The sequence below is a fragment of the Podarcis erhardii genome (assembly GCF_964252035.2).
Source record: "Podarcis erhardii genome assembly, chromosome: 3".
Taxonomy (NCBI): Eukaryota; Metazoa; Chordata; class Lepidosauria; order Squamata; family Lacertidae; genus Podarcis; species Podarcis erhardii.
The window spans coordinates 38,744,135-38,757,389 of NC_138507.1; the positions used below are offsets into that span (position 1 = coordinate 38,744,135).

Sequence of the window (13,255 nt, forward strand, 5' to 3'; positions counted from 1 at the left end):
TCTTTGCAAAATTCGCCTGATGAGGGGAGACTGTAATCACGTTCTGTGGTGGATAGAGGCGAAAAGAAACAGTGATGTGGGAGCAGAATGGTGCAAGGGGATTCAGCAGCCCACAGAGCCAAGGAGCAGCTTGAGATTGTCTACTCGCAGGGACACCCAGGCAACCCAGTGGCACCATAAGAGACTCAACGGTGGTTAAGGACTGTAGTGTTTGTTCATTTTGCCAGAAAGGATACCGCCTTGTATTCTGTGCTGGAAAAAAGGCATTCCTTTCCTCATTTGTAATAAATGTTTTAACAAAGGTGGATTTTCCAGGTTTCCCAACTCACTTCTCAGAATGTGTACCTGAGGGGAAAGGCTTTCCGTCACTGGTGGGAGCTTAAAGGCAAACTGCTGTTGCAGGCAGGTCCCAAAACAGCAACAAGAGCCCTCAGTATTGCCTCCAGATATGAAGAACTCTTTGTGGAGCCCTATGTTTTAATTTAGGGGCTGAACCAAACATTTTGATTCCCTTGGCAACAGTAAGCCGCAATTCAGTAGAACAAAACCAACATAAACGACATTTAGAACAGTTTGTGGGTCATAATTTAACTGTGCAATATTCCAGCCCTTCTGATTTATTTGAAATTACAGGCAGATGTAATAATTAAAGATTGATACTTCCAAAGATATGATCTAATCTTACCTGACACAGGAAAGGAAAATCTCACCCAGCTTTTAATCACTGATTAGTTTAATTATGTGCACTCCACTGATAATCCACAAACCTTTTTGATGTTTGCAATCTTTTTTGCATTAATTGCAAATATCAAATGGAGGCTTCAAATACAAATACAGTGATGGTGGGTGCTTCCAGACATGGGCAGTTTAGCAGCAGCCAATCATTGATGTTCTACTTTAAACTGGAAATGGAAGGCAACACTGCTTCCAGAAGTCTAACATGCAATAAGAAAGTTGGCATTCCCTGTTTCTCCATCCACATGTTGTAAAGAAGCAATTTTCATTGGGATTGTTGGAATAAAAGGTTTCCTTCCTCACTGCCAAATCAAGATTACCACTCCCTTCTGCAATTTAGGGCGGGAGCCGGAGGAGGAAATGGATATAAAAGTAACGTTACTTGAAAAGGGTAGGGTTAAAGTAATAGAATTGATTCCTAGAGAGAAGAGAACAGCCAACAGAGAAGGAAATGGCTGAATGGTCTCTCCAAATGACTGTGATAGGCCATTGACAACCGAGGAAATTGTGCAGCAAATATAAAAGTTCAGTTCTGCTGATGTGGCTCACTATCCACATATAAACATTTTTCAGTTTTCAGACTTTTTTTTTTGCATTTTCTTTTATATTGCTAAGGATAGAAAAGGGATAAGTAGGGCGTTCATTTTAAAATGTGTGTTTTTCAGACAGGGCTTTGGAATGTGATTTTTTTTTTACCAGCCTGTTTTCACTGATACGTTATTGATGTTTTTCCTGCTATTATTGAAGTAATGTGTGTTTATATTGTACACCACCTTGTTACATATACTTTTAATGAAAGTGCACTTTATAAATATATAAACAAAACAATTAAAATAAATAGATAAAGAATGTCAGTCCATGAGTGGTTTGTGGGTGATGGCCTCATGGTAAATATGGGGTAGGTTTATTGATAGGGCAGAAAGAATGGAACTATATCAATCATGATGATGTAAATCATGATAACAATCAGGCCTCCCATTCCATTAAATAATTGATATCTCTAATGAGAGCACTCTGGTTTTGACCTTACTTCTTCTTGCCGACACTGACAGATTTGCTGAAGATACTTTGCACAATACACAGAAGGCAATTTAAGAGTAGCATTTCAAAGTCAATACAAGTTAAGCATTAAAAGCCTGTTGTTACAGGTCTGTAGGAATTAGAATTCAATTAGTGCATGGGAATGAGGCCACTGGGAATTAGGAATAAATTCTTTCTAAATCCTTGCACCCCAGCCTCTACATTTATATTAGAAGTCTAGAAGAATATTTATTCATTCTGCCACCTCTCCCCTGAGTAGTAGGGCCTTGAGTTGCCATAAGTAGAAATAAGAAATGGGTACAGCTTTTCTGTATATCCTGGTCTCAGAAATGAAGTATATCACTTTTTGACTTTATATTTGAATCATACTTCATGACTAAAGTGTACAAAAGTAACAATGCTTCTGCCCTGAGAAAGACATCTTTGAATTCTGATACACTGATGGTCAGTATAAATATTTATGCCGCGTCTTTCAATAAAATGATCCCTGAGGCAGCTCTTGGAATATTGTAACAATGCAATACAAACTATTTACTCACCTTTTGGTGGTGGGGACAGACAAGAGAGATGCTGTGGGGTCAGCATGAATTAAAAACACCTCCCCAGCTTCCTGGTGTTCCTGTTGCTGTCCTTACTGAGGTCTGCAGCAAACCACTCCAGGAAGTGTGCTTCCAGGTGTCAATTACTATAATGATCACTAGAGCCCACATCACATGTTACACTCTTGATGGGGTTCCATCCGATGATCGGGAAGTAGACCCCTGAAGTTTGCCTTGCTCCCGTGTTGCACAGATGGGCTAGTCCCACCCTGTGCATTGAGCACAGCTATCTGAAAACAAGCCCGCAGTGTCATGTGTAGTTGTTCTTTTTCAGATATCTGTACTCATTGTGTACTCTTGTGGTAGTCGGCATGGGGTAGCATGGCCAGGACACATTCCCTGGTCATTGCATGGACCCCGCTCACACATGTCATGCCTAAAGAAAGCTTTAGGAGGTGGGGCTCCTCATGCAGGTAGAATGTGGCTCCCACCTCATTGCTTTGTGATAGTTGACTTAGAGAGATCCTGGGAGAACATGGAGTTGACGCCTCTTCCTAGGTCTCCAGAAATAACCTCCATCCTCAGGAAGTGTGTTTGCAGGTACCACTGGAGTCCCACTGCTGAAATACAAGAAGAAGGTTCACATTATGTAAGAGACTGGTGCTGCAATGCTGCATTCCGACAAAAGCATTGTAAGGATGGATTTGCTGTACATGGTACAGTACATGGCATGTAGGAAGCAAGAGGTGGATTAATCCCCCCTTTTCTTTTTTAAATGCAGATTCGGTTGGTACACTTGTCCTTCCAGCTGTAAGTATTATTTTCCCCAAGTACTAGAGTTCCATGTGAAATATTTCCTGAATGGATGCTGCCTCTTTAATTTACTTACCTTTATTTCATTTTAATCTTGTATATAGTGTAAGTTCACTATTAGTGAGCAAAGAGCTTCCTTTTGACAAGTGAATCATATACACTGAAATGCAGGCGTTTCATATCTTGTTGTAGGACACAACATCTGACAGTGATGTTAAAACAGACATTCAAACTAGTGTTCTTGGCATGTCTAGATGTAATTGAAACAAACCAGAATGCGGGATAGCATTCCTTCTACGTTTTGTTTGCTAACAAAGAGGGTGTAAAAGTATTAAAATTCATAAATATTAGATAAGAGTTTAAAACAGATTTATATCAACATGCATTTTTAGGTGCAAACCACATTGTCATGAAGCACTTGCCTCAAAATAATTAAGAGCCAATGAACAGGAGCAGATGAATCATGATTCTTCTTCTGCACAATCCCTTTTCTTGTAAATTGTAAGCATGGCTGCTGCTTCTGCCTTAGAAGCATGTCTGTGCTTGCTTGTGCCATGTATCTCTGAAACGTGCTTGCAGACTAATTCAGAGGATAAGACTTTCCAGAACACAAATCATGGTTGGGAATTTAGATCAAATGTCCTAGGGGAACCATTTTCTTCTGCAGCCTGATTCTGTTCTGCCAGAGGACAGATTGTGGTTTGCCTGGTAGTGCAGCCTCAGAAACCAGGATAATGATCCAGGATCTCATATTGACAAGCAGTGTTAGATGCTGAGATATGAAAACTGGGATCTAAATGGCACCTTAAACCTAGGTTATAGGCACAACAACTGAATGTCTAGGCACACTTTTTAAATAACTAGAATAGAAAGCTGAAAATGAATGGACTGCAGCTAAAATATTATGTTCATTTTTCACATGGTCTAGTCCTTCCCTTGCCCACCCCCCAATATTCTTAAGAGGGTCTATTCTCCAGTCTTCAGAGAGGAGCTGGAAGTAGGGAGGCAGAAAAAGGTCGTCCTTTCCTTCCACTCTGCAGTTTTAATCTGAAATCTTTGGTGCAGTACTGCACCCAGAGCTCAGAAACTGCGCACGCTAATGAAATTCCCTGTTGCAAAAGGCTCCAAGAACAATGGGAGTTTCGAACACTGATTGACAGTAAACCTGGTCCCATTTAGCCAGCACAATACATTCACTGCTTGAAGCAAAGAACAAGATGGCACCTTCCCATTCCACATAGAGAAGCCAGCCGAATCTATGGCAGCTGAATCTTCTTTCAGCACTGGTGAGGGGATAGTTGCTACAGTAGGCTAACTTAGGGGGTACAGGATGCATAGCTCTGTCCTCCCACATGTCACAGCCTCCAACATCTGCTGCCTGAGTCAGCTGCCACAATCTGCTTAATGGTAGAGCTGGTCTTGTTAAGCTGTAGTGGGGAACTTTGGCTTAATGCAAGTCACAATCTTTACACTGAAGCTGGCATGCAACAAGCAAACAAGGGGATGAGGCAGGAGTGAACTTCCACAGTATTCATTCATAGCTTCATAAACCATGGTTTTTGGAGCTGTGGGTGAATATATAAACGGGATCATAGTATGAAAGAATAAATGAAAATTCAGGTGACAGAACACTTTTAGGGAGTGTCATTGTAACTTATTTGTAGATTTTATGTCATAATCTTACTCGTATTTACTTGGATATCTTTAGTAGGGTTTTCTCTTAGGTAAGTGTACATAGGATTGCAGCTTCATTTTTTTAGTTTTGTGAGTTCTAATTATTCATTGTTTTACTGTTCTGTGTGTCCAGTATTTGTTTTAGAAATAAATAAAGCAATCATGTTTTTTACCCCCAGCTCCCCTTGGGCAGTACTCCTGGTGATTATGATTTACTAGTCAAAGGATATTCAGAAGGTCGTCTGCTATTTTCTAACCACACTGTCCTTGAATTTGAGCACAAGAGCTTATCGGTATTCATCCAAACTGACAAGACTATGTATAAACCAGGCCAAGATGTGAAAATACGGGTTGTTACTCTCTATCCTGACCTCAAGCCGTACAATACTCCTATGAATATATATATTCATGTAAGTATAAACTTGACATTATTTGGTGAAGCATGGTTTTCTTTCAAAGTATGGTTATGCAATTTGCAGTGTATTTTCACTAAGACTATTCTTATACATAATGGCAAGTGATTTAATTTTGAATAAATCAGTGGTTCCCAAACTTCTCCCCCATGGGTCACCTGGAAATTGCTAACAGTCTTGGCAAACAAGTTAATGATTTTTCTGCCTGTAGTAGCAATTGTAATGTGCTGTGCTAGAAGCTGTATGATTTTTAATTTTTATTGGGTGGAATTCAACACTGCGCTATCGGGGCAAGTACTTTAGCTTGTCAGAATTAACGATGGTATTTCCCCTCTCCTTCCCCACTGTTCTGTTCTGAGTGTTACTAAACACATGCTTTTGACATTTTTTAAAAAATAGGATCCTCGACACAATTTGATTCAACAGTGGTTGTCGCAGAATGGAAAACTAGGCAAAATTGCCAAGCAGTTTAAAATATCCAAATATCCTGTCCTGGGTGACTGGTCCATAAAAGTTCAAGTAAAAGTGAGTATTAACATAATGAATTGTTTTAACAGGGATGTAATGTATCTCTGAGTGAAATCAATAATTAAATTCCCATTGATTTTCATGGGGCTAGGTTGCATACTGGAGTTAGTTCATCGTTGCTAGAGATTAAATCTGTCTACAGTTGTGCAGTTTAATTGAAATGTATACTGTCTAAATTGGATGAGCTCAGCAACTGAGAAAGATCTGAGTCTTCAGATACTGATTACTGTGCAAAAAGTATGATGTGGCGAAGGCATTCTGTGGTGCTTCATTACTTCAGCATTCAGTTCAAAAGATATATAGAAATCATGTGATACAACTTTTAATAACTCATTACCAAAACATTTGTACAGTATATTTTCTTAAAAGCTGAAATTCTAGAAAAGAAGTTCAAAGACAGTTTTTAGTAGTTCTTGAGTTGGTTTAGATACTTGAGCAACATAAAAGGCGAAAGTGCAATTACATGCAGTCATAGAGAGCAAATTGGGACACCATTAATTGTGACTGGGAACGAGCCAAGAAGCAAATGAGAATGAAGCATTCAATATTAACTGCTTTGGAGGGCTATGCAGATTGAGGAAGTGGAAATCAGAAGAAAAGGGAAGCACAGAAATGTTGTACATTAGAAGTTGGCCTTGAAAGAATTTGTGTAGACATTGGGACAAATTGACAAGCACAGGGATGTTGTGTTATCCGCTGTAAACAGTGTTATGGTTCAGGTCCTACTTGCAGGCTTCCCACAGGCATCTGGTTGGCCTCTTTGAGATCAGGATTCTGGACTAGATGGACCATTGGGCTCTCTTATGAGAGTTGTTGTATGAGGAAGTTGTATCTTTGAGTTGTGTGAGAGAGTTCAGTTTGTGAGAGAGCAAGTTTTCACTTTGAGATGGTGTGCTGGCTAGTGTTGGCTAGTTGCTCCCTTTTCACCTGAGCTCTTGGTCCCAAAGAACAATGAGTCTACTTAAAAATTTCTTTATTATTTAATTATTCATTTTCTGACTTGGCCTTGGTGGTGGTGGTGTAAGTTGGAAGGAGAAATGAAGTTGTTTGAGAGCATCTTGACTCTCTGCTGTGATCCCCACTCACCCCTCGGAACGCATTAGGGTATTAAAATGTGTTGATTTGATACTATTATTTGCAACTCTTGAGTTCGTGCTTGCTAGAAGAATGAATTTAAAACTGTTCTGCCTGGCTCCCTGTTACTGTTCAGCCTTGTTAGTTTCTATGGAAACAACTCAGCTTTTCCACAGACACTCTCAGGGAAGCCGAGCTGAGAAACTATATAGAACAACCCTTTTGATCACTGCCCTACTTCCTGATGTGTTTGTGGAAATGTGTGATTATGCAGTGTGCATTATTGTGTGTGATGCTCTTTAAACAATGATTAAATAGCTGTGAAAATATAGGGAACTACTGTGGAGATTGGGGTGGTGTGTAACAGTATTTAAGGTGCCACAGTACACTTAAGTATTGTAAAGTCGTCTTTGGAAAAACGGCAGTTCAGCTTGTACCTTATTTATTCATTTGCTTACTTGCTAGAATTAGTTTGGGAAAAGTCCTATCTTAGATATAATACACCATACAAGTTAAGCATACCTTTCATAGAATTTATTTTGTTTTTCTATAGGATCAGACACATTATCAGACATTTACAGTGATGGAATATGGTAAGTGATTCCTGCTTGCATGTAAACTTGGATGCAGATTTTCTTTTTTTTTGGAAGACAGAAGGGGTTGAAAAAGTTAAAGGTCCTCCTGCAACAGTAGAATCATGAATGTTATATAAAAAAAGCTATAATAATGAAAAGCCTTCAAATCACCGAAGACCATGAGACTCTGATTATGAGAGCCTTTTACCTCCTATATTTGCCCACACAGCAACTTCATTTGTTGTTCTAAAGATTTTTTGTTATTAACAAATGACGGCAACTTCATTTGTTATTCTAAAGATGATTTTTATTTTTTAGATGTCATGGGGATGTATTTCACATGTCTGCCCCATTCACATATGTAGCCGAGGATGTGTGTGTCTAACAGTAAAAGCAGTGTGCAGGAAAGAAGTGCTGAACACTTTCCTATCCTGTACCTTAAGATCCTGCAGTCTTTTGCTCCGAGCAGTTTCTCCCTTACTCCTCTATTAATAGAAGTGAGCTGAGAATAAAGAGCACGGAGCAATGGATTGAGATGAAGTAATATGCAGGAGAGGAAGAGGTTTCGTCCACTTGTTTTAAAGACCTCTCCCATCTGCTTCTATCCAATGACTCATGTGTGAACCAATAACTTCAGCTGATTTAAGACCAGACTTTTTTGTGGGGGTGGGCATATTTTGTGGCTCAGTATTTTCCATGTTTCTTAGATTTCCCATCCCTGGTTTGGAGGATTGTACATTTTGAGGGAATCTTCAGCACCCTCACCAAATTAAAAGCCCTGGGTACTTTGAGGGAAGCCATAACAATTAACATGGTATAGAATTGAAGTGATATGTGATTTCAGTGTAGATGAGATACATAAATACATTGTTTGCATTATACTGAGAAAACCACGTTAATGAAACATGTATTGAAAAACATAGCGATAGCCATCAAATTAATTATAGCTTCTTCTTTTTTTTAGTGCTACCAAAGTTTGAAGTCTTTCTAGCAACACCTCTGTTTTATTCTCAGAAAGACATGAATTTCACTGGGACTGTCACAGCAAAGTAGGTAAAAAGTGAATCTTACATCATTTGAGACCTATATGCATTGTATACCTGTGTTAGTCCTTAGCTAGTTCCTAACCATGCAAAGGTGGGATTTAATTCAATTATTGATTCCTTCTTTGCAGACATAATAGTTGATCATTATTTATTAAAAGTATATTTTTCTGAGTACAATTTTAAAATACAAAACTAATAATAATAATTTTAAAATGAGAAATTACTGTGGCTATAAAGAGAAAACTGGTAATTTAAGCCCTGCTCCCAGAACAGGACAATTAAAGAATGTCATTGACCCCACAAGTGAACTTGAAGAAAGTTATTAGGGCAGAAGCTGCAAGAAAGAAGGTGATAACTGTAGGAACACTTGTGTGGCACCGTTATGGCTGGTGAATTTCATATGAGTTAAAATTCCAATAAATTTCCAGATAACCTGAGGTGCTGCTTATATCCACTCTGTTTCTGTATGTATAGTAGGGATACTTGTAGTTATTGTTGTTAATAAAGTAAAAGATACATTTTATTAGTGATGGGCAATAATTTCACTGATTTGCTGTGATTGCCAGTATGCCCAGATCCAGAAAGGGTATGATCCCCAGATTTAAAGTTACATGCATGGTATGTATGATCAGATTCAAGTGGATACTTGTAGGATTATGAGATTGATTCAACCTGTCTTCAGAAACTTGTTTTGAAATGATGGTTTTTTTGTTGACTGTTTCAGGTACACATATGGAAAGCCGGTGCAAGGAAAAGTAACTGTTGATTGTTCCCAGTTCTATGGAAGGAAGAAAAATATCACTAAGACATTTGAGGTGAGCTGCAGTTAGCACCTGACATGTGCTTATGTTGGGTGGAGGGATAACACTTCTTCAGCCACCTCAAGGATTTATTTGTGGAAATAATAAATCTTTTAAATTGCAATGCAGTGCCTTAGATTTTTTTTACTCAGCTGCCTACCTATGCTGTGGCTTATGCTTATCAGTCTGTCATCCAAATGATTAAGCAATTCTCTAATGATCTGTGTGGTGGCCATTACATAGTAGTCCCCCACTGAAGAAAGCAGTGTGTAACGGAGAGATGTCCCAGTTCCAGCTCCCCTAGAGTTGTGAGCTAAAGACAAAGTTAGAGTAATGTGCAGGTAATGTGTAAGCAGTAATAGCAGATCTCCTGAGCCAGAAACATTCATGGAGTCAGGACATGTCACATGACCTACTCTTGCTTGTTGGAGTAAGAAGGCAGTAGCGACTGGTATGGTTGATCTGCCTGCAGTTCCCTCCTTTGGCAGGTGGTTGGTGCTGCTTAGGCTCACTATCACTCCAACTTCTAATGTTTCCAAGATGCACCGCAGGTTCATGTTTTGACAATATTTCGTTTTATTTATTATTTCCATTTCCAAATTGTGCTCTGCTAATGCTACCTTAACCCTTAAGGGAAATGCAGTGATACAAATATGGTCTGGTTCTCTCTCCCCCATGCCTGCTTATTCCTTTCAGAAGATAAAACAAATTGATTAGTTTTTCTTCTTGTTGTTGTTTTCAGATTAATGGATCTGTGAACTTTACATTCGACATTCTAGAGGTGGAAAATATAACTTACAACAATTGGGGTTATTCTGCGCACCACCAGATGCCAGTGGAAATTACAGCTGTGGTTACAGAAGCACTTACAGGTATGCAGCTTTGTATGGGGTTTTCTTTAAGGCAGGTATGGGGTACCTTTGGCCTTTGAGGCTCTTAATCAAGCCCTCGTCACTCCCTAGGGCATGCCCCCTTCCCCTTTTTTGCCTTGTGGGAGGAGACTTTCCCCTGCATATCTAGCTTCCTGCAAATCCTTGCTACATGCTGAGAAAGCAGCTGCCTTTCACAACAGTATATACTGTTGGTAGTTGGAATCATGAGAAATACGTACTCTGCAAGTGTTATTAGGAATGAATGATTATGCATGTGACTTTTTTTTTAAACCCTCCAAATATTCTAACAGGAATCTCCCAAAATGCAAGTGCTACTGTATTTCCAAAGCATCATGACTACATATTAGAATTTTCTGAGTATCCAGCAGTTCTCAAGCCTAGTCTGAACTTCATAGCTACGGTGAGTTATTCTACTACTCTTTATATTATCAGTATCATTCTAGAAAAAAGGCAAAAGCAGTATTATGGAGACAAGAGTTGGGTTTTTAAAAATACTGTATATATTGATATTGTCTTTTAAAGAAATTAATTACAATTTCTTTTGAGTCTCTTGGTATATTAGCTATTGGTGGTTGCAAGCTGTCAGCACTAAATGAACTGTTGGCATTCCATATTTAGGATTTGAGTATAAATCTTAGTTGTTGTAAATCATGGTTTTGAAAGTTTTGGTTTGATTTATGGACATGCCTTTTACTATTTTCAGCTGAAAGTAACAAAAATTGACAACAGTCTGCTGTCGTCTGATGAGCGAAGGAATGACATTGTGATCACTGCCACATCCATAGGGAATCCTGCTTACTACCCATATGGTGATGGAGGTGAATCACAGGCAAATGAGGCATCTCAGAACCTAATCTACCATGTGCCAGAAAATGGGATTATTGAGATTGAGTTTCCGGTTCAAGTTAATACAACAACGCTGCATGTTAAGGTATGCTTTTTCTGTGTTTCCCCCGTCAAAATATGTAAATACTTAATCAGAAGATGAAAAGAATCTTAGTATGGAAACTTGTTCTTATGCCTACCTGAGTATTCAAAGTGCTTCAGATGCATCTCAATATCCCTTACAACAGCCCTGCCTAGTAGGCCTATGTTATTATTCTCCTATTAAAGGTGGCGAGTCTGACAGATAGATGTGATATCAGTACTATGAAACTCCATACCAGGGAAGTTCTTCCAGGCTTAGGCTTACCCTGTTGAGATTTTTAGGGAGTCAGTTAAAACATACCTATTCTGCTAGGCTTTTGGTGAAAACTGAGCATATTTATTACTATTCTCTATTTTAGCTAGTTATTTTGATATGCCAGGACCTATCCCTGATGCATCTCTTACCCTGCCTTTATCATCTGTTGGGATGAGCAGTGCTGCATCCTCAGTGTGCTCTCCCCGCAATGTCACTTCTGGTCCAAAGGCTTCACCTTTTGGTTGGACTGCCAAACCCTGCAGGATGCAGGAGGACATTCATTTCAAGTGTATTAATTTATCCTTTTAGAATTCATAGTAGGTTCAGGCAACTATTATGAACCATAGGTAAGCTTCCTCTCCACTCATATGTGAACAAGAGGAAGAGAGTGAAATTTTTCATTTTCATTTTTTGCTAAACTATTATTTCTCATCACAAAATTCTGCGAATTATTCTGCCTCTAGTTAGTTAAAGCAAACCAGGATGAAACCATGGCTTGATATCCTGGGTTGTTAACTACCTAGAGTTAAGATAAACAACAGTACCTCAAATTCATATGGGATGAGAAACGGTGGTTTAGTGAAAACCACAACTTGTTAGCAATCATCTAACCTAGGGAGGGGCCTAATTTGGCCTGTCAGGCCTCTGAATTCTCTCCTAGTACTTTTCCTAGCTATGTCCCTTCATCTTTTTGTTCCTCCTCAAATAGCCTGACCCATTTTGCAAAACATTGAGCTGACAAAGTAGATGCTCTGTTCTTCTTTGCCAGCCTGATTGGCTTCCTTACTGGATATAGATAGAAGATTCTTCCTTTGACAATATGGAGCCACTCTTCGGTCTATCCATGGCTAGGACAGTAGATAGACTGACTAAGCAGATGCAGGATGTTCTACTGCATCAGTCCAATTTAGCTGGCAATGGAGAAAGAGAGAGCTTGTCTATTCCATCATGGGTGTTTGCTATGTTTCATCTCTGGGCACAGAAACGTCTTCTGAGTGGAAAAAGAAAATCAAAAGTTCTATGATGCTATCTTGAGACTAATTTTAGATGATAATTTAAGAAAATTGCTTCAGGAACTATTGGATTGTCCATCTCTACCTTCTTTTTGCATTCTGATGGAGTGCAGCTTTTTCTTTTTTTACATTCTAACCATTAAAGGCAGATTGATATCTTCATTTATTTACGTATGTTTCTTCAATTAGGAGAGGCACTAATTATACAATTTGTGAAACATTAATTGAACTTTATCATTTTCCTCACAATGTGTTGAATGTCCCCCCACCCGTTCCTTTTTTTTTTTTTACAGGCCAAATTTCTGGAGAGCGAAACTTCTATAATCATATATGGTACATTCTACTCTACCACCATGACTTTTCTCCAAATTAAAAAAGCAAGTCAGGATGTAAAGGTAACTTCTGCTTTCCAATAATTGATGAGCTTCAAAATTCACTAATAATACACTACATCATGATAGGGAATTAGCATGTTCATTCAAGTTGTGTTATTTCCCCCCCTAGGTTGGGACTCCATTTGAGCTGAATCTTCAAAGCAACAAGCCGATGAAAGAGATCAGTTATATGGTATTTTAAAAATTATTTTATATGTATTGTGTTGAATTTTACCACAAACACGGGAAAGACAGCATAGGCAATAAGGAGGATTTTGCTACTCAAAAATAACTATAATTTCCAGATAGGACTATGAGCAAGCATTTAAAAATACCAATAGTACGTCCATGTATCATTTGGGTATGCTAATTGGAGAGGTGAGACTGGTTGTAGCTTTCCTACGGAATGTGAATGTACTGGTACACCTGTGTTTGCTGCAATGTGTGGCATACAAAAATTGATTTTTTTATCCACAGGCATAAATGCCTGTGGGCCCAGACCTATTCACGTGACACCTGTATAGTTGTTATTATACTGTTATGAGTTTGTGGGT

At 38.8% G+C, this 13,255-nt stretch overlaps 1 protein-coding gene across 4 annotated transcripts in view; it reads left to right on the top strand.

The window, feature by feature from the left end:
* Positions 1–13,255, top strand: part of CD109 (CD109 molecule) — a 64,706-nt gene that overhangs the window by 12,686 nt on the left and 38,765 nt on the right. For all 4 annotated transcript variants that reach the window (XM_081856783.1, XM_081856784.1, XM_081856782.1 and 1 more), the window contains exons 3-13: positions 3,097–3,125; positions 4,982–5,212; positions 5,615–5,740; positions 7,371–7,410; positions 8,357–8,441; positions 9,163–9,253; positions 9,981–10,110; positions 10,422–10,531; positions 10,835–11,062; positions 12,621–12,722; positions 12,832–12,894. In XM_081856783.1, the coding sequence (XP_081712909.1) occupies positions 3,097–3,125; positions 4,982–5,212; positions 5,615–5,740; positions 7,371–7,410; positions 8,357–8,441; positions 9,163–9,253; positions 9,981–10,110; positions 10,422–10,531; positions 10,835–11,062; positions 12,621–12,722; positions 12,832–12,894 (1,235 nt within the window). The remainder of the gene's footprint in view (positions 1–3,096; positions 3,126–4,981; positions 5,213–5,614; positions 5,741–7,370; positions 7,411–8,356; positions 8,442–9,162; positions 9,254–9,980; positions 10,111–10,421; positions 10,532–10,834; positions 11,063–12,620; positions 12,723–12,831; positions 12,895–13,255) is intronic.